The sequence below is a fragment of the Aphis gossypii genome, chromosome X (genome assembly GCF_020184175.1).
Source record: "Aphis gossypii isolate Hap1 chromosome X, ASM2018417v2, whole genome shotgun sequence".
NCBI classification, from domain to species: Eukaryota; Metazoa; Arthropoda; class Insecta; order Hemiptera; family Aphididae; genus Aphis; species Aphis gossypii.
This window is the reverse complement of record NC_065533.1, coordinates 44,260,922-44,283,948: the sequence shown is the minus strand read 5'-3', so window position 1 is coordinate 44,283,948 and position 23,027 is coordinate 44,260,922. Positions and strand designations below refer to the sequence as shown.

Here is a 23,027-nt window from a genome sequence, read left to right as displayed (position 1 = left end):
CAAATTTCATGAATTCATGATATATTTATAAACAAATTAAATTGGTTCAATAAGTTGGTCGTAAGTTTTACAGGACGTTCAAATAAACGCGTAGGTATCTATAATAAGTAATAATATACACACGCCACACACGTACGCCAGTTCATAACTCTTAATTATTAAGGTTTGAAGAGTATAATGTTTTGAGTGAAAAGTATTTTTTTATTTTTTTCAATCTCAAAGGGTCATTAATATTTTAAATTAAAAAAAAGTTCAAAATACAAATAGTTATGCCTAATTTTGGCTATGTGATTAATCTCGTTTTCCATCCCACCTCTGTAATGTATCAAAAATTTGAGGTCTTTCAATGTATACAACTAAACCAATCTACACGTTTGCATAAATAAAACTGCATTAACGATTGTAAAAGTTAAAATTCTTTGTAATTTCCGACTTAAAAGTTAATTAATTTTTCTCTCAGAAACTTCGATAAGAATTTTTTATCAATCACTTTTTGCTTAATTTACAAAATATTTGAAATTTACTTCAAGGTATTTAACACAAATCTTAAAAAATTATTTTGAATACACATTTATTAAGGGTAAATTTAATTTTTTTTAAATATAACATAGATACATAACATATAGGTATATATATATATTTAACTCTTCTTATAAATATGTTAATAAAAATATTAAAAATTGACTATAGTTGTAAGTTTTGACTGATAACAATCTAAAATAATAAGCAATGTGGCATTGGCATTATTTTAGATAAATACTTATTTTAATTTTTGTAAATTTTAAACCAGTAAAACTGTGTTGTTAGTGTATTCACTCAATGCGATGACCGCTCCTCGACCCTTGGATTTTTTTAATTATTTATAAATCAATTAATGTTTAGTATAGTATTACCTAATGAAAAATTCCCAACCTCTGAAATATTTTTTCAGTTACGTATTATTAAGTAGCCTTAAATAAGCTTTAGACCCTCTAATCACTACCCACTACTACAAACCAATACTAATTTATATTTATATATAGTTTAATTTGGTATAAAATATTTAAATAATTAATAACGTTATTATTTTTATTTTAATACGATGAATATAAGGCACTACATTATTCATTTAATTTATCATTTATATATTGTTAATGGAATATTTTGATTTTAACATTATGTATTATAAATAAGAACCAAATTAGTTCCAAAACCCAACAGATGCTATTTTAAACGCTATTAATTTCATATAAATTGTATCATTTTAGTACTTATTATTTCATTAAATTTAGTATTCATAAGAAAAATTTTTTTTTTACATGGTTGGTCGTGAACTTATTTTATAGAGCATTGACCAATAAACCTACGTTTTATATATTATATAACATTATATGATATTATTATGGGATTGTCTATACAAACATTTTTATCAGAGCTCATCGTACGAGTATGTGCACAAAAACTTATCAATATATACTATTCTGAAAGAAAAAGTCTAAAATTAATCCCAGAATTCTAAAACATATATATTTTTCTCGCCCATATCTCATATTAATTTCCCACATAATCATTTTTACCACTTTCATCTATATTTGTAAAAACTTTGGATCAATAAAAAAAAGTATTGTATATATTGAAACGGTTTGACTTTATTAAATAAGACATTTAAATATAAGTAGGTACTATAATACTGCAAGTTTTAAAAACCATAATCAAATCTGGAATATTTATCTAGAGACATGAAATTATAATTTTCCAATTGTTTTATGCAGATAAAAGTTAAAATTCAAACAAACGAAGTGTTCCGATTTAATGCATCCATTCTCTTATTTCGTTTTGGAATTACCTTATTACCTAATATGTTCATGTAAATAAACTATGGATCGAAATTCATATTTCTATAAAATCGTTTTGTTTTGTTTATTATTGAAGACGAGGGGATTAGACATAATATACTTCGTCAACATTTAATTTTCACGCTTATAAAAAAATTATGTAGCTTGTGCTAAAATATACTTTTTTTTTTTAATTCCAGGAAGCAAAACTATTGAGGAGTTATGTATTAAAAATGAATACGTTATGTGCTTAAATAAAAAAAATATTTAGATTTTATAATAACAAAATAATGTGCACATTTTTGGGAAAATGCTTGTAAAAAACTGCAGATTTTTATTTGTAATTTTTTTTAGTTGTTCCCAGAAAAACTTATACAGATCTTTATATTACATTTTTGAACTGTTTGACATGGAAAACAATTTTCACCAATATGATTCGAATAAAAGTCGAATATTTAAAATGTCCATAAATAATTCAAAAAGTATAAAAATATTTTTAAATAATAGTACATCTTAAAAATGATGATTTAAATATTTTATTTAATTTTCAAGTGTTATGATTATTATTTTTTAATTATGATAAAAAAAAAATCGATTTTACTAAAAACTGGTATTGCATAAAATGTATTAGTTTCTATCGGTTATTATCAAATAAACTTGGCATTTTAGTTTTTAATCCCAAAGAACCAATTATATCTTATCTCATGATATTATAATGCACGGGAAATACAGACTACGTGTCACAGTATTTTAACAATTAATTATTCTCATAGAGTTGTAATTGGTTACATGAAAAAATGATACAAAAATACTCATCATGTTTATGGGGAATCGTAAGAACTTACACAATAGTAGCAAATGAAAAATTACATACGTTAATTCCTCCAAATGAAATGTATACATTTTTATACAAATATAAAAAAGGAATATTATGTGTAAGTTCCATTCCTTAATCTAGATGAAGTGAAAGAATGTTTTACAGACTCTTTTATGATGGACAAACCTGAAAATTCAACAAATTTTGTAATTGTTTAATAGATGATATTACATCAAACGTTAGTATTTTCTTACTAAAATGTGGTCATAGCAATATTTTGACAGAATTCATACTACAAACGCATGTAATATTTTTTATTCAGATTTTAAGTTAAACGTTTATATACTTTTAAAATTATTAAAATTCTAAAAGCTGTTTGCATTAAAGATACAAATAAAAACTACAAATAGTAACACAAAAATAAATCAGTCAACAATATGTCTAAAAAGAAAATTTTATAAATGAAAAAATTTTAAATAATTCAACAAATAAAAATATTAATCAATAGAGTTTTGTAAAATATTTAGATTCCCAAAATAATAACCAAATAAAAAATAAAATATTATTTTTACAATATTATTAAATTATTAAATATATAGGATCGTGTATTGGTATCCCATACAAAAATTATATTATATGATGTACATAATATATAATAACTGATCAACAATATAACTTATATAAACTTATACATATTACAATTTTTTCGCCTATTAGGAGTTAACATAAGTATTTTTTTTTCACCTTCTAAGTCTCGTGTGAGGACTTACGTTCGTTCACGCGTATAATTTCATGTCAGATTAAACATGAAAATATAACGGTATGAATCGTTTGGAGAAAAAGACCTACAGTCACCACTCCGCAGCAGCAGTTCCTTTCAGGTTTAATTAAAATAATGTGTAATCAATTTTCATCACATTTTATGACGTGCCGAGAATTCCTTTAAGGTTGCTGCTAATAATATTTAAATCACAACTGCTGTTTTACAGCGTGCGCCATTATTAATCAACTTAGTTAATTTATCCCGCGTCGTAAAATAAATATTAGGATATGATGAGCTCACCCTTCATGAAAATATAAATACACATATAATACGAGCTCATGGTTGTGTGAGTGCAGTTCAAATGTTCAATAGAAGATCTGCCGTGGTTTTTACTGTGTTATTGCAAAAAGTAATTAAAACCTGTAATATTTTATGGTACTCCGTTATGGACTTTGGAAAAAATGTAGGTAAGCACTATATTATTTGTCGGGTAAATCCGCGTCCACATATGAGTTCATAATTTTTATCATTGTGCAGAATAAAAAGTAAAACCCCTATCTGACTACTACGACGATGGTGACTATACGGCTCCCTTGGGTTCGATTCGACGGCAACGGTGCTCACCGGTGGGATAACTTCGCGTCTCTCGTACACGTGTGTCGCACACTACGACCACACTGCACCATTACGAATTTGAATACACCGATAGCTTATAGGAAAAACGATATATTGACAACAAATCATTCGACAGAAGAAAAATAAATCACTATAGCTTTGTCGAAAAGCGTGTTATTATTGGTGTAATTTTCTGATATTGTTATTATATTTTTATAAACCGTATTATTGTCAATACGTATCGTTTTGTTGAGTAAGCAAATATCATTGCTGTTTTTTATATATATATACGCTGAAACGCAGCGCATTTTGACTCATAATTCTAAATTTCCACAAAATAGACATTTAAAATAATAATTACGAGTATATATTATAGCAAACATTCAAACATAAATGGAAACACGTGCTGAAGAAATTTCCGACGTTATTATTATTATTAAATACATTATGGCGAGCAAGTGATCGAGACTTGATAACAATGGATCACGGATGTTATGTAGTATGTTTCCAAGACGGCCGCACTGTAATACGTTTCCGGTGTTCAGGTGAAATCAGATATCTTATATTCTGTCATGTATATAATAATAATAATATATTATATGAACATGTGGCACAGCGTGGCAGCGGCGATGGAGAAAAAGCCGCTTCCGTTTCGGGTTACACGTATACGTTTATAAAGGCGAATCAAAGGCGATCGATTTCCACCGCGAACTCACCAATGGATTAGGATAATATTATGCCACTTTCCAACCCTTAGACCCTCAACTCCTCATCACTGAAAAACGGCTGTGAAACCCATGCATCGATATAATATATATATATATATATGTGTGTGTGTATGTGTGTCTGTGTCTGTGTGTGTGTGTGTCTGTGTCTGTGTTTGTGTAATATATTTGTGTTATTTACACTACTTGCCATTTCATCTTAACGATGAAGTAGTATAAAATATTACACCCTGTAAAATATATATTTTTTTTTTTTAATTTCTTAAGAATAATAAAAAACTAAAAATTGCTTAAAATTTTACTCTATGATTTTTTAACGAATATTCAATTGAAGGTTTATAGTGTACCTTTAAATATTGTGTAGGAATATTTGTTTTATAAAAATTATCACAAAAATTATTATATATTTATAGTTTTATTGAGAAATTCGTAGTTTCATGGGTGTTTAAAAAAAAATAATGAATAATAATATAATATTTTATAAAAACAAAAAAGGAATTTATATCTTAATTTTGACAATATGTTTACATAATGAAATATACAAATTAAAAATATAAATATAAATATAATAATAAAGAATGTGATAGTTATATTATCAGAGTGTTAATTATTATTGAATATTATTTTATCGCGAAAAAAAATGTATTATGGTTGCTTTTAAAATAAACATCTTTGGGCAGTTTATTTCGAAACTAACTACAATTTTTCATTTTAGTAGACTAGTTAAAGCCTTATTTATTTTGATGTTCAGTATTTTTACAGGATCTTTAACACAGTATTACTATTCAGAAAATACGAAAAACTTTGTTTTGAAATAACACCGCCTATGTATTATATGGTTACCATGTAAAAACATTGTAATCGATTTAATATAAACAAACACGTCATATAATATATAATAATATGTGTTATAGAAATAGTTATGTTAAAAAAAACTACAGTGCAGTAATAAAACTAAACTGAGAAACTAATTTTAAAATATCATCCTCTAGTAAAAAATTAAGGTTTTTGAAAATAATATATACAAAATAATTTTTTTTTTTAATTTATATTTTTACTATTTTTTTGTATCATTATTTTTGTCATATTTTTTTCAAGTGTCAGTTTATTTGAAATTCATCAAACGTTTTACTCTTTTTGTTACACTTGATATGTTATCAGTTGTAATTAAAGCATATTTGTCACACTATAAATAATTAATGCATAAATATTATTTAATTAAAATTGTAATTATTTTCTTGTAATTTAAAAGACTTATCCATGATCTAACGAGGCAGAAAAGGGTTTATTTCTTTAAACTATATATATAATATATATATATATATATATTAAATTAATAAAAACAAATCACCATAAAATCAAATTTATTGTATAAATGTTTCTTCTAATTTTCCACTATTTAAATGAGTGAATAACAAGCATAATATATTTTTAATTTCATATACCGGGTCCAAATATATTATTTCTGAAAACTTTTCTACCCGAAAATCGAATATTAAATGAATAATTTATTTATTTTAATTAATTCAAGTATAGAAGATTGGAGTATTAAACCTACATTTTGCGCTGTACTAATTCTGTTCAACTAAATTTAAAACAATTATCAGTTAAACAGCTGATACTAAACGGCATTAGTGTAAAATGCATGATCATTATGCAATAAATATACAATAATTAAGTATACAGAACTATATTTGATAATCGTTTTATCGATGAACTTTTAATTATGTGATTAAATATTATTTATTATAACCGACCGCGACAATATTTAATGGATGGCGAAAAACTCGTATGCATTTTAGTACCACGTCATTAATATAATTATATTTTTGATAATATTAGACATTCGATTATTTTTATTTTTTTTTGAATTTCAGGAAAAATATTTAGTATATAAATCATTGTTCGCCACATTATTACTGAGCGATCGCATACGCAAAAAATCGCGTAAACTACAATCGTCGCATAACTTTAGAGCTTGCAGCACACACGCCAAACACAAATATATCATTATTATAAGATGCGAAGTCTACGGTTCGTGCCAATCAAATCGCAATTATAACCGATAGAATCGCAGACATTTCATTGTACGCCGTGGATAACGAGATAAACATTAAATACAAAGAAAGTAGGTAGGTACCTGTGTGTGCATAAGTACCTAAGTTAAACACTCGTGGCCACCGCGATACGCAAATCATCCGTAAAGTGTGGAGAAAACTACCGCGCCATAATGTACACTCGAAATCACCGAAGATCTCTTTGTAGAAACGATAATTCCCAACGGGATTATCGGTTTGCACTCGGTCTCGTTTTTCAATCACTCGCTTCCGCGAATACACCCGTTTCCTGCGTAATGTATTGGCAGGTAAATTATATTGATGCATTATATACATACTGTGCGCATATTATACACAATATGTATAGGTATACATAGTGAACGTTGCTGCGTTAAATGTAATGGGGTTTCGATCTTTGCGGATTACACACCAGAAGTGCTTACTTGGCATCGTCGCCGGCCGTGTTCTACGCAGCTATAATATAATGTGGTGGTACCCGGCCACCGTTTGTCCGTAAAACGTAATGACATTATAACGTGTTTGAGATGTTTGATTAATCTGAACCAAACCCGCTGACAATAAGTGAGTATTTTGGTTTTTAGAGCGTGAAAGCTGATGACATAAAAAAAAGTAAAAGATTATAATAATATACATCAAGCCTATTCGTCGTCGAGTCACGCTCTTACGATTAACATTAACGTATTTTTTTTTTTTACGCGTTTGTTGTGTATAAATCAAGAAATGAAATAATACGCTTGTGTTTAGAGAATCGGGTTATGTACGATTTCTAATTCATAAACGTATTCGTAGGTAATACATCATAACATTATACGTTGGACGAATACTGAGATATTATCATGTTATAATACACACTAAACAAATAGACAAATTAATAATTAAAACTTAAACTAAAAAATTTTGATAAAATCGTACGACATGACGGCATGACTTATTTACGTAACATAATATTATGATATCGATAGGTATGTAGTAATTTATAAATTTGAATTCTTAGTTTTTACCAAATATTTAGAAGAGTACTTTATAGACACGATAACGTTATAAACATTTTCAATTTATTTTGACCTATAAAATATAAAAAGATATTTTAAATATTCAACTTTTTCTCAAATTATGTGCAACTCTAAAGCATGGCAAATGAATATAATATGGTTTCTTATTAGGCATTATAACATTCATTAGGTATTATTGAACTTTCGACAACATTTTATATGAAAAGGAAAAATAAAATTCTATTAACAAATTCAGTTATATAATGACATTCAATAAATGAAAATTTAAAGTTGAAGTAACTAAAATTTAGTAACTCTTCATAAACTCTTCATATATACTTATATAAGTATTTTTTATAAGCCACCAGACATTCAAAATATTTAGGTATACTTATTTGCTAATATTTTTGGTAAATAATATTTCAACCTAGTGAATTAAAATAATAATTATAATAATAAATTAATAACATAAATTAGTCTACACGAAATATGATGACTTATCAATTTCCTTACTCTAACTCTTTTTTTTCATATAAAACTTTATCATTGAGATTTAATTTAATACTTTCAATGATGTTGTAATCATAAAATCTAATTTACAGCTAAGTGAATTTAACAATATTTTTAGATTTTATTACCTAAAATAGTTTATTTGTTATAATACCAACAAAAAGTCAAGATATTTCATACTAACAAATAAAAAAATTAAAAGGAAAAATGTACATCTTAAACCTAAAAATTAACCATACTTATAATCAATTAATATTATGAACTGTTGCATATTATATTCTGCTAGTAACTTTACCCATTTTAAATTTTAGAATTTTTTTTAATCAAACATTAAAATTTAAATGATTATAATATACTTATATACACATTATGTGTGAGATTTGTAGTCATTTTTTCACTAAAATAAAAATTTCATTCAAACGTAACAATAAATTCATAATATAATAAGACATTATTTCGTGAAAAATGAAAAAATGAATTCATTTGTTACGAGGTCATCATTAAAATATAAAATTATAAATAACAAAAGGTAGATAATATCGATTTTCAGCATTGATATACACTCACCATTTCTTCATTGTCAGTGTTCAATTATCCAAACACGAGTACACTGCAGTGTTCACAAGATATCGTGTATAATGATCTGAAGTTCATTTTATGCCTGTTGGTTTTCATTTGATTCGTTAGCTAAATAATCATTTGATTACATTGTGAGTCAAGGTATAATAAGCAATGTTCAGTCAACTTAATCGCGAGAGAGTGATATTCATTTTTTATATGTTTAAATAATAATATTCATAAAAATCATTAGAAAATGTTTATGATTGATGCCAACTCTCGTATAACATTAGTATGCTACGCAGATAAAATTCATATTTGCGTTTCACTGAAACTCTTGAATTACCAAAATTTGCATACAACATCGTAATACAATCATTCAACGTGCTACTTTTCGTCACAATGTCGAACAATAATTAGATCATATTATCTACAGCAATGGGTTTATTCCAAAACAAAGAAAATAATTACTTTTTTCTATATTATCTATTCGTTATGAACATGATTTCGAGTAATTCATAAAGCGATCATCGGAAGAAAATTAAAGTTGACAGTTTGTGTTTCCTCAAAAATTAATCTTAACTTCATCATGTCTAGGTTCATCAATCAGAGTGAGCTAAAGAAGTGGAAGTAATTCATTTTATTTTATTACTATCATAATGATGTATATGTTAACTTACTTAAGATCAATACAGTACCTATATTAGTCTAAATGTTTTACTAAAATGATAAATACTATGATACAATTAACTAATATACAATTTGGATATTTTATATAGTCAATATTACAGCAATACAACTGTTTAAATTATGTTTTGAACAATTAACAATAATTCAATCAAGAAACTTAATGAAGTTTAAAAGCTTAATTTAGATAAATTATATTTAAGCGTTATAATATATCTTATAATATGATTACATTGGTAATAAATAATAATGATAAAAAAAAAAGAATTTCTGTACATAAATAGAATTTGCTATATTATTTTAACTGTAGTATAATATTTTAATTACAATAATATAATTCTAGCAAAGTCACAGTAGAGAATAGATCCATGATGGTCATTTTCTATAGGACACAAAATTAACTTACATTGTATATTCTGCGTAATCAATTCCATTTATTGTGTTATACAACAAACATTTACCAAAAAATAACAGTTGTATATTCGATTATAATAATAATACGTTTGTCTGGTCGTCTGGTGAATAAATTAGTCATTTGGAATACGGTCATTCTCTCGACCGAAACGTAATGATAATAATACGAGATATCTGCTATTATTATTATTTGTTTGTTAGTATGGCTTAAACAAATACAAATTAACATCACGGAAATCTAATTATTATTTATACTCATGTAATGATAATGAAAATTATAATAAAACTAAAAAGATATATGACATAATATTACCCATACAAACAAAATTGACACCTTTCCTAAATACTCAGAAGCTTGTCAAATTACTCAAATTCTCAACAACCCGTCCTCAATACAACACATCCTTGAAGAAGAAAATACCACCAAAATTTAAAAAAAAAATTTAACGTTTTAAAATTAAGTCAAAAATTGTATAACTTTTACTCAATATTTTCATTTATTTTTCCCACTTTTTTCTTTTCTCTTAACAATTTAACGTGTAACTTATAATTAATTTTAAGATAAAGTAGGCTAAAAACCTATGTAGTGAAAACCTTAATATATTAAGAAAATATAATATACCTACATAATTTAATAACAGAAAAACTTACTATCTAACTATAAAATGACTAGTATTTGGTTATTGTGTATCCAATTAGTTATGATAAGGAGTTTTATAAAAGAATGAGTTATATAGTTTTCACAATTCATAGACACACGTGTAATTCTATAATCTATTTTATTGCCTCCGTTTGGGTTATTATATTATTTGCTTTGATTCCCGGCAATTCAGAAATAGTTAATATTTTTTATTGAGTCGCAATCAATAAAATAAGTTAATCGTATAAATATTATATAAAAGAAAAAAATCTCGCGTTTAAATAACATTTCTAAGTTGCTATAACCGTATTTGGACCACTGTGTATCGTAAGCATAGTAAATATGTGTATATTAAATTACATATTTTATAATTATTAATTAAACGTAAGAACGGAACAGTACCAAATGCGCTGTCAGTTATCCACACCGGTTGTCCTATTTCCGGGGCAACTTTTACGCATATACGTCACGAAGATCATAACAAGTAATAACAGTAATAATAATTAAAATAAAATTACAACAATAATTATTATTGCTACACAATACGTCGAAGTTATATAAAAAAAAAAAAATATATATATATAATTTAAGTTCGCGATAGACCTCGATAACCCCACAAGGATCGGTGAACGGCCAAACCAACCGAATTTCTCCAAACCACCACTACAATAATTATTGGTCACGGTCGTTTCCGAAATCACGTATCACGAGAGGAATCGATTATTATTATCTCTGTTTTTCGTTTTACCGCAGTCCGGTCAAACCACGAACCAAACTGCCGAAACTAGGGCGCCATCGAAGGGTTAACGTTACCCAGCGCCCGACCGGTTCTGAACGAGTCAACGACCCCGCGGCACAGAAGTCGGTGACAGTGGCATCATAACATCGGTGTCAGGTCCTAAGCAGTTCGCGTGTTTGTATACATACACACACACACACACACACACACACACACACACACACACACACATTACCTGTACATAATAATACGACAAGATTGGGTCAAGAACGGCGGCACGGAAACTCGAGTGGAGGGCGTAGGTGGCTGCTGTGGTCGTGGGTCCTGGTGGGGACGCGGAGAAACGGATATGCCGTCCGGAGGATCTGCCGGTTCCGCCGCCTCGGCGACGTGTTCTAACACTGCAGCCAAGTCACCGCTCAGTGCGTCTGCCGCAGTGGGTCTCTCAGTGGATATTTCGCTGTCGACACGCGTTTTCTCGTCGTAACGACAATAATTTAGTACAACTATAATATTGGACTCGGTCCGCGGCTTGAAATACCAGTGAAACACCGCGACGCAGTTTAGTAGTATCTGTACACGCAGACGTGCCTGACCGCCGCGAACGTCGCGCACAATATTTTAATAACGAGAAAAACTTCGATGAAAATGTCCGCTAACGGTGCAACGATGAAATGCGTCGCAGTTGCCGTCGTCCTGTTTCAGATGTCCGTCATTTTCGGTGAGCATTATATTAATATGATATTATCCTTACGCGGTCTCTGGTCTTACGATTTATTATAACGACGTATCGCGATCAACTATAATAATATAGATTAGGTTATATTTCCCAAGACAGCCCGTCGCAGTGAATTTTATTTTTCTCAATGGGATTTTACATCTGATATTCTGACGCTGTGTAGCCGTTGCATTGTATACTTAATATATTATTTATTTTGATCGTAATTCGATGCTATCGTGTCATTTTAGCGGAAGCGGGTCACCAAAGACGGGGCAAAGAACTGTTGGACACAGAAGACAGCGACTTCTTTCGGTGCAAACAAGCCAGCAGGAAGGTAAACCATTTACATCTTCATATTATATTTATACGTACAATTTAACGTATACTTTCAATTTAAATACACTGAAATAGTATAGGTGTACAAAACTCGAGTACGGTATTATAATACAAAACATTTACGCGACAATATTTTTCGAAACGTTAAATTTTATCCGGTGCAATTAAATATTCGAACTTAACCTAGGTATAACCTGACCGTCGACAGCGATTTTGCCCGGTTTTCAAAAGAAACAATAACTTTCGCCAAAATCCGATAAAAGCACTTTGTTAAGTGTAACAGATTTCTCCGTAACGCTTATATTATGTGAATAGTATAATAATATCGTGTACATAATCATTTATTTACGTTACACCGTAACAATTCTTATAAAAGTATTGTCATTTTATAACAATATTGATACAACAAATACACTCATTGTGATACACATAAAATGTATTGGACGTTTTTGGAAATAATAATTTTAGTCCATCGTCCTAGTTGATTTAATTGAAAAAGTAAAAGTTCTTTTGTTAAAACTACTATCCGACAATAAAACTGTTAAGTTTTGTTTGAAATTTTTCCTCGTGTTTGGATCATAATCCATAATGAATTAACTTTTATCCTAGTCCCTAAAAGAAAATAATTCATTTTTACAATTACTAGCTTAAAGTTATTTTTCATTATTTTTTATGTTCTTTTTTATATGTATATATTATATATTTATATGAAAAAATATTATGTAATAATAATAAAATATAACACACGCAATACGTGTGTTATGCATTTTTTGTATAATATACGTCAATAATGGGTACATAATAAATTATTTTTAACAATTACAAAATACAATATTCCAAAAGTTAAAACTAACATATTAACTTATATTCAGGTAATAACTGTTTTCTATTAGTTACAAATTAAATCTGTTACAAATCTAATCGAAATTTAAACTAAACTCTGTTTTTTATAAAATAAACTATTTCAGAATATCTTTTATACCTAAATAATACAAAACTCAAAATACTTTGAAAATCTATTATAAACCAAAAAATGTATATTTTTAATTGATTTTTGTGTATGTACTTGCTCAGTTTTAAATACAATATTTATATTGTACTAAAATTACTTTCATCAAACTATTATTAAAAAAATAAAATATAACTTAATTTAAAGTTTTATTTAAAAAAAAAAAAATAAGTATTCATCTTATTTGAATCGAATTATTATTTACTTAGGTGGATACCAACAAACTTCTGTTACAGCATAATATCTTGTAATTATAAATTTAAAATAAGTTCGATTGAAAGATAATTAATATTTTTTTTGTTTTAATTAAACAAAATATACTTCAATATGTTTTATCAAATTCTTAAGAAGTAGGTTTACATCTGATTGACATTTTAAATTGTTTGTATTGTCTCTTAATTGTAAATTTTATATTATTTATATTCAGGTCAAAAATAAATACTTAAGACAAAAACAACCAATTGAATAATTATTTAAATTTTTAATTAATTCTTATTAAAACCATATACTAAAGACTTTTGAAATACTCATGTAAAAACTTTATTCTGATTTAACTTGGTAAAATATTCGATTGAGTAGTCGATTTTAATTAACTTGTCGACTACAGTTTGGGTCAATAAACTTGGTTGAGAAATTAAACAGTAATGCTTGTTTTTCCTTCAACATGTTATGTAATTTATATGGAAGAGGAAACAAAAACAACGCAATTGTTCTTATTAAGTTTTTTATCAAGACTTAAATATAAAATATATTAAAATAATTGAATATATATATATGCATATTATTTTAAATTATTTAACATTTAAGTTAACCATTGTACACAAAATATTCTGAAAAAAAAATATAAAATATTGAGTCTTTTGTTATTAACATGAAATATTTATAATAATTATGTACTTTTTGCCTTACTAGGAAATATGTACTTATAAAATGTTTAATTAATTAAAAAATAAATAACGAATATTGATTTTTCATCTTCGAATAAAATTGTAAATAATTATGTTCATTTATATTAAAAAAAAATTCATTCAGCAGATATACATTAGACATTAAAGTTTCAAATAAATACGTTTATGATGTAGTTAAATCATTTTTAAAGCACGTGTTGTTTTTTTGATAGTGTGCCAAAATACTCCCAAGTAGCACTGAACTTTTTTTTTTAAATCAACCAGGTCGATGATAGGTCAGGTTAATTAAAGTTTGATTTTGTTAGCAACCACTTACAACGTAAATTTTATGAGATATTTTGACCACAAACCATTTTCTGACAAAGTGTTATAAAAATAGAAGGATTTATAAACTAAAACAAAAACCCTTTGTTTGTAATCAAATCTTGTATATTTTTAAAAATAAAATTAAACTACTTTTTTTCAAGTCATGTTGTGGCCCGGAAAACGCAATGAAGCGATTTGGCGATAAAGACAAAGTAGCAGCTGACGAGTGTTACGCACAAGTAGCCGAAAAGTTTGCAACAGTTACAGGTAAATTTAATTATGTTCAAAATTGATGAGTCAATTTAGTATTTAGTGAACAAAGTCTATTTAAATTAACTTCATTTAGATAAATAACCATTGAAAATGTCAAGATAATATGTACGTTTTATTACTTTTACCATATTTTGCTTTTTATGTCAATTGTATTATTATTATAATATTAGTATTAGCAAATATTTCATTATAAATAATATTTCTTTCTTTTATATTCAAAGTTATTTTACAGTGATATCAAAAGTCAATAATTGTAGACCATTTTTTTTTTAATTTCCTATTAATTACCGATTGATGTTATAAAACAATAATCAATAATATTATCATTTAATTAGAAGAAGAACGTTAAATATACTTAAATCCTAATTCTGACAAACCAGTTTAATTGAAACTAATAATTTTGATCCTAGGATTCTAATGCTAAAAGTAATTATTTTAATAATACTTGAATAATAAGTAAAAACAATGATAAAAATATAAATAACAAATTTTATGACCTGATTATTGTTATATGATGATATGATATTGTATAATTTGACAATTTGTATCATTTTGAATTGTATGGAATATTTGCGTTTTTAATAATCTTATCACGTCGTGATAATTCTGAGCTGAAACTTTCTATATTATGGTTTCCATTCAACAACGAATATTAAGGTTCTGAGTTTCTGACCTCTAAACTTTCTCCTTCACGTTTATAATAAGCGGGCATTCAACTTTACTAATTAATTCAAACAAAAATTATCATGAAATACAATACATATAAATATAAATATTCAAAATCAACTATTTTTAAAAGAGGTTTTGAATTTTGTATAATATTTTTGAATTATGATGATAATATATAATTATGTACATATTACATACTCTTAAAATTAATTTAGATTCATTATTAATCAAAAAACCTATAAATTATATTAAAAATGAATATTTTGATTCAAGTTTTGTAAGGTTAAGTAGTTAAGTGAATGTAAACTATTTAACAACATAATATATAAAATCATGCATTGTGTTTTAAGAATATTTTTTTAATCAAATGAATATTAAAATTAGAATACTGTCTACCTTTCATCCCATAATTTAGTTGAATCAGATAAAAATATGAGATGTAATCTTCCTCAGAATGTCCATAGTCTATATGTATTTCGGCTCTTATCATATTATGGTACCTATATATTTTCTATTGTTTTTATACCGGTTAGTATTGTAGAAGTATCGATAAACAGAAAATGTAATCCACAGGTTTTCATTATTTTTTCATCCAATAAATTGAAATCACTCTGATTGGAGGTTACAATAAAAATTCAAACTTGTTTAATAATATTGTGCAAGTATAATTATGGATCACGCGGAGTAAAATATTTATCATTGACACTGTATCACCACATGCAAACCTATGCATATTATATGAGATGGTCACTTGTATTTTTCACAAATCCGTTTGGTGTGTACGGTAGGTAAGTTTCGAATTAATTAAAAAAAAGGGATCAGTAAAAGGATTTGAATAAAATTATCCCCTTCGTCTAAATTGACAAGTTCGGGATTAAAATCTAAACTATACATGCACATGTGTTGCAAACATCATGTTGGTATAATATCGAAGTAATTTTTCGCTGTGAAATTACTATTGGATAACAAGAATGTCATTTTAAATTAACAAACACTAATTCTCGGTGGTCGGTTAGCAACTTTAAATCTCCAGTATACACTTACATGTGATGTACGATATAATGAGAACATGTCCAGATTAGTAAATTTCGACTTTTGAGTCTACGCTTTGGTGTGTCGATATCTGAAGTTCATGATTAATATTTTGTTTTTGAAAATAGGTTCACATAATAATAGAACAATATCATACTGCTGGTATTATAAACGTACACGAAAATTAATTCGTAGTATATTTTATATGCAAATTCATGTCGTGCATTCGAACAGAGTTACGAGCGTATTATGTTTTAGATATTCAAAATTCAAATTAATGTTATACTTTGAACGGCTTTCTTTATTTTATTAAAAATAATTGAATTTCGATCATACATTTGTAAATTATACATTATAGATGTATACAATAATTATATTACACTTGTTCTGTACATTTTTTATGTAATAAGACTATGGTCAAATTCTTGAATAGCAAATAATTAGCATAGCATTATATTCAATATATAATTGTTATCAATAAATAAAAATAAAAATAAATAACAACAAAAATAATAAGTAATAATTATGATTTAAGAGAAATTATTATATAAAATATTGAAATATCAACAATTGAAATTATAATATAATATAACATAACATAATATAACATCGTTTTTAGTTGACTGTATTGTCATATAAACATAATAACTAAAACCATAATAAATTTAAATTGAATCTCTCTTTCGCTTCACTACTCACAAAAAACTTAAAATAAATAAATAAATAAATAATAATAAAAATTTAATTTTATAATATAAGATAACACGTTTACAATACAACCAAAATTAAATATAATTTAAAAGAAGCTATTATATTAATCGTAATCACATATTTATATTAGGTATTAAAATCTTTTTCTATTTTATCATAGCATAGCTACATTAATTAGCTATTTTTTGATTATTTGTACTGAAATCTTATGTTAACAGTTGTATATTTTATTCAAAATGTGTTTGCGCTATTGAAAATCCTAATAATATCAATTGGTGATAGTTAATATATAATAATGAAAAAAAAAACGTAATAAATTAGGTGACTTAATAAAATTACTGACATTAATTTAAAGAAAAATATTCATTAAAAATAATAAAATATTTTAATTTCATATTATTATATTTGGTGATTTTACAGCTACTACACCCAAACAAGACTTGTTTTCCGGCGAAGCTGTAAAGATTACCAAGAAAAAGCAATTCGTGAGTGTTTTTTCTTAATTTACTTATTTAATTTATGTATTTTAATTAAACGACTTATATTTTTTAATTTGCGTTTCAGTGCCTTCATGAATGTATCGGAAAGAAAAACAAATTGGTATAGAAATTAATATTGAATATAATAATAGAAAAAATAAATAATATGTAATTTAAAATTAATTTAGCTCACCGAAGACGGTTCACTGAACAAAACGTTTATAGCTGATTACGCTATGAAGAGCGTCTTCAAAGAACAGTGGCAGAAACAAATAGGACAAAAAGCCTTGGACAAATGCCTGGAGGAGACCTACAGTAAGTATATCCACATATCTTATATGTCTGTATGTAATTTTACACGGCAGCGAGCACCACGGAAAACAATAAGCCCGATGACCATCATATATTGAACGAAGCTTTTATCGGAATTTTTAAAAATAACACGTGAAAACCTAAAAATATATAGTATTCAATCATTTTATATTATAAACAAGTAAACATCACAACCACCGAGAACCGATAAACGCGTATAACGAATATAACGTTCCTCAGGTGTATGCACGTATAACATGTTTCTTAATCTAATTTTTCTCACAAGTTAGTATTTTTAAATAAATTTGTAATTTATAACGGAAATGGCGAGTTTTGTAAAACAGGTTATCTTTATTATGGTTAATAATAATATAAAATGGGTATTCGTAAGGTAAAAAAATTTAAAATATGAAAATAGTACTTTTTCGAATAAAATATTTGATATCAATTATTAAATAAGTTCTCAAATAAAACTTTTGTTTTGTGATTCCGTGTAAATATTACGTATGGATGAAAAATCACCAAGAAAATATAAAGGTTTAGAAAAACATCTAATTAGTTAATCTATGTTTTGAGTATTAATGTAGTACGTTTTCAAAAAACAATAAAATAATAACGACACTAATAATTAATTCCCTGCTATTTTTTCAGTATAATTTTTAAGGAACAACACATAATTTAAAATGTTACTTTTCGTAGTGCAGTCGAGTAGATACCACGCATTTGCGATATAACTTCTACGTACAATTTTAAAGTTAGTGCCTATGGTGACCTTAATATTTTTAAATTATATTTAAAAATAAAAGTCGGTATTAAACATTAAGGGTAAATAAGAATATATTTTATTCTTCCATCACAAACGCGTTTTGATCGAAAACCCATCAATGTTAACGATCCATACAAAAAAAATGTATAAATGAACGATTCGACAAATAGACGTAGAACTGCTGTTATTTATATGGGGGCATTTTCTATATAGTTACCTAGCAAAACGATTGCCACATTATAAGTTTCTTTGTAATATGAACTTTAGGAAAACGGCAAAATCTCCATTATGGTTAACGGTGTTGGTTAACATACCGGTAGTACACCGGAAGTACCTCAAAACTGGTATTATATAAAACACTTTTCAGCGTAAATTTTTTTTTAATTATCATTGTAATTAATACACATAATAATCTTCAAAATATCGTTGGAATTTTACTTGTATGCACATATTTTTCATTCAAACCATTATTATTATTATTTATCAAAAAATGATATTAATATTGTTATCTTTAAAAATCACACTATACTTTGCTAAAATATTAATTTGTCTATTTATAATAAATACGAAATCATTGACCATAAGTATCGTATATGTAAAAACATAACGATATTGGAAATGAAAATAAACTGCAAAATAATACTAACAAATCGATATAACTTAAAGTGGCGTGTCGTATGTATTTACACATTTTAAAAACTATAATAGCAGTTTGAATGATAAATTATAACATTAAAATAGGTAACTGCATTATAGTTATTTGAATATAAATTAATTTACTATACAATAATCCAATTTGAATGAAAATTCATTTTTTGGAATAACATAATGCATTGCTATATTGAATACGATGGTTCATTAGTATTTGTTATTGCTATTCGATAATGAAATTATTGGGAAAACATATTAATTATAAATAGTATAATAATAACAAAGTACATTATTATTGAAAACATCGAACAGTATACAATATTTTATTTATTTGTTATAACATTTTCTATATTTGATGATGAAATTAGATTGTATGGTATAGCATCAGCATAATGCACACTGGTATAATATTTATATCGTTACATTACTTCATAAATATGCAAAATAAATACTATTACAAATCCCTTTTCTATTTACATATTGTTCTTTGTTTTGAATCAATTAAAAAATTGAGTATGCAAACTTTAGACTCGAATTAGTTTATAAAATCGTTGACAGAATCTCTGTAACCGTCTAATCACGTTATTATTAATCACTTTAATACTTTCAACCAAATAACAATTTATACATAATATTATGATAGATTCCAAAATAATATTATAATTTACCAAGTGCATTGTACCTATATAAGTTTATTACACCGTACACACGAAAATGATTTAAATGAAAATGTTTCAATATTATTATGATATCGTGAAATTTGTTTCAGTTCCATGGCCGGCAGAAGAAACAGAAAACAAATGCAATCCAGTATACGTACAATTCCAACACTGTCTGTGGCTTGAATACGAATCGGTAAGTTTGAAACACTGTTGTCTATTCCATTTATTTTTTACGTTCGAATAAATAATTTGTTGTGTAATCCAAAAACAATGTATACAAGCGTCATACATACATATTACACTAGAGTGGTGTAATAGATAGTAATATTATTTTATGACGTACGAGTACAATCAACCAACGACAAAAGCTTATCGCGTTCCTCCACACGGAGAAAACTTGACGTTAAAACATTGATTTGTGATTTGGTCATCGGAATTCCACGAACCTATAATAATATACAGTACTAACATTTTAGACAGCAATTTTTTTAATTAAAATAATAACATCTCGTCTATAGAATTCAATATTCAATACAAAACAAATATTGTACTTAAAGCGCGAAGCACACAATTCAGTTTAAGATGTATTCGTATTGCATCAAAACTCTCTTTTCAACTTTTAACTTTTAAGCTGCATATTTTCTATATACATATTTTAATGTACATTTTTTACTCCAAATTTTATCTTTCATGCTTTTAGCTCGTAACATTTTATTGTACTACGGAAAATGTACATTCTATTTCGAAAGTTTGAGTCGATTTTTTATTCGAACAACGACATCATTTGTATGAAGTATAAGTACCAACTAGTCAATACTCTTTTTGATAGGTTAGAGAATCAAACGAACGTGTTTTATAAAGAAAAGTAACAAATGTATTTACAATTTGAAATAAATGTACTCTACATAGTATTATATAACATTCATCAGGAACCTAAAGAATATTTATAAAAAAAAAATATAAACTTTAAATAATAATAATTGGCTTTCTTACGTAATGTTATGTTCTTATTGATATACTTATATAATATTTATCTAGCAATAAAAACAATTATATCATACATTCATACTACTCATATGTCAATATAAGTTGGGTATTTTACTAGTATTTTCATGATTTAAAGAACTATTAGGATAAAAGTATAAACATTTTTTACTAGAGTATGGTTGGAACTTTTGACAAATTAAATTAATATTTATTCTAAAAATCAATGGTTATTATTTTATGAGTAATATTAGTGTTATATTTTGAAAATTGCTAAATAAAATTATTTTATAGTTCTTCATTTAAAACCAAGGGAAACAAGTCTTATTGTCTTTTGTATGATCTATGATAAAGATAACATATTGTTTTATTTGTATTTGTTACATACACAGACAATATTATAGAATTTATCAGTGTGTAATAATTATGCTATGAATTTGAATTGAATATAATATATTTTTGATTGTTTTATAAATACAAAATATTATGTTTGTACAATAATAAAATATTTAATAAACTAAGAAATGAATAATAGTGTATCTATTTAATTTGACAAGGGAATACATTCTAGTATTTTTCTTAAAACTAAAAATACATTTTTAATATTTGCATAATATCGACATACATATTTTTATTTTTTTAATAAATATAAATAATAATAATATTACATAAAGTTTTTTATTAAAAGTTGCCCCGCACTATTCATAATAATTAATGATTAAACAATATACGTAACTATACACGTGTGAAGTATAAAACTTACAGATGATTATTTTGTATCATTTATTTGATTATTTCATTTCACAAAATAATATATTTCACAATTAAGTGCTTCTACTAACTGTACAGACCTTTTAACTCTATTATTTTTATGGCGTTATTTTATTTTATTTATTATTTGATCGATCTTATTTTTCAAACTTGCAACAAATTTCAAAGATGTGGAGAATTAAGAATTTCGAAAATACAACAAAATAATATGTCACTATAAGTTAGATGAATTGATAATTTAAGACCTTACGCTTAAATTAATATTCATTTTCATTATTGTGCTATACGTAATGAATTATTGTTTCTTTTTTTTCAGAACTGTCCAGATAACAAGATTAAGCTCAGTAAGTATATTAATTTATTTTACAATATTTTCATAGAATAATAATAATAATTTATTTAATTATAGCCAAAAAATGCGAGAAGACACGAAACCGATACAGGATGCAAAAATCACCATCAAACCAATGATCTGCAAATAAATTATATTACTACTCTGATTGAAAAACTTTGGAATACATAAAATATATTACTCACGTTTTCAGTCAATTCGTTAAAATTCAAACCTATCGATTAATTTTATTATTATTATTTTGTCATAAGTACTTTTGGAAAATTTAAAAAAAAAATAATAATAACTAATTGTATGGAGTTATGATCCCACCATAGTTTTATTTTTTTATTTTATTTTATTGTTCTTTAATTATTTTATCCATAAAATAATTCTGTTGTTTTTATATGAACTGTGTTGAGAAACATATATTTATATATTATCATATTATATTGTACTATAATGTCACTATCACACATATACATTCTGTACACTATTATTATTGTTATTATTATTATTTAAATATATATATTTATAATTTATAACTTTAATATTTTTATTTAATCTACAACATTTTTGAGCCATTATTTGACCTAATTTGTTTTTACTAACAAATCATGTTTATTAAATGGTCTTAAATATTATATAACAAAAATATATTTTTTGTAATTATTATAATTGATTTATTTATGTGGTGTTTATGAGAGTATAAAAAATAATGCTTTTAATACCTAATGAGATTAAATTCGATAAA

The 23,027-nt window shown here is 25.9% G+C and overlaps 1 protein-coding gene across 1 annotated transcript; it reads left to right on the top strand.

Annotated features, from left to right (window-relative positions):
• The first annotated feature begins 11,745 nt into the window (after nt 1–11,745).
• On the top strand, nt 11,746–22,818 carry LOC114121853 (uncharacterized). The gene is made up of 9 exons (XM_027984340.2): nt 11,746–12,073; nt 12,322–12,407; nt 14,794–14,899; nt 17,738–17,802; nt 17,882–17,917; nt 17,985–18,111; nt 20,295–20,380; nt 22,259–22,286; nt 22,352–22,818. The coding sequence occupies exons 1-9, from the start codon at nt 11,995–11,997 to the stop codon at nt 22,411–22,413; spliced, it is 675 nt and encodes a 224-aa protein (XP_027840141.2). The 5' UTR covers nt 11,746–11,994; the 3' UTR covers nt 22,414–22,818.
• Nucleotides 22,819–23,027: the final 209 nt, after the last annotated feature.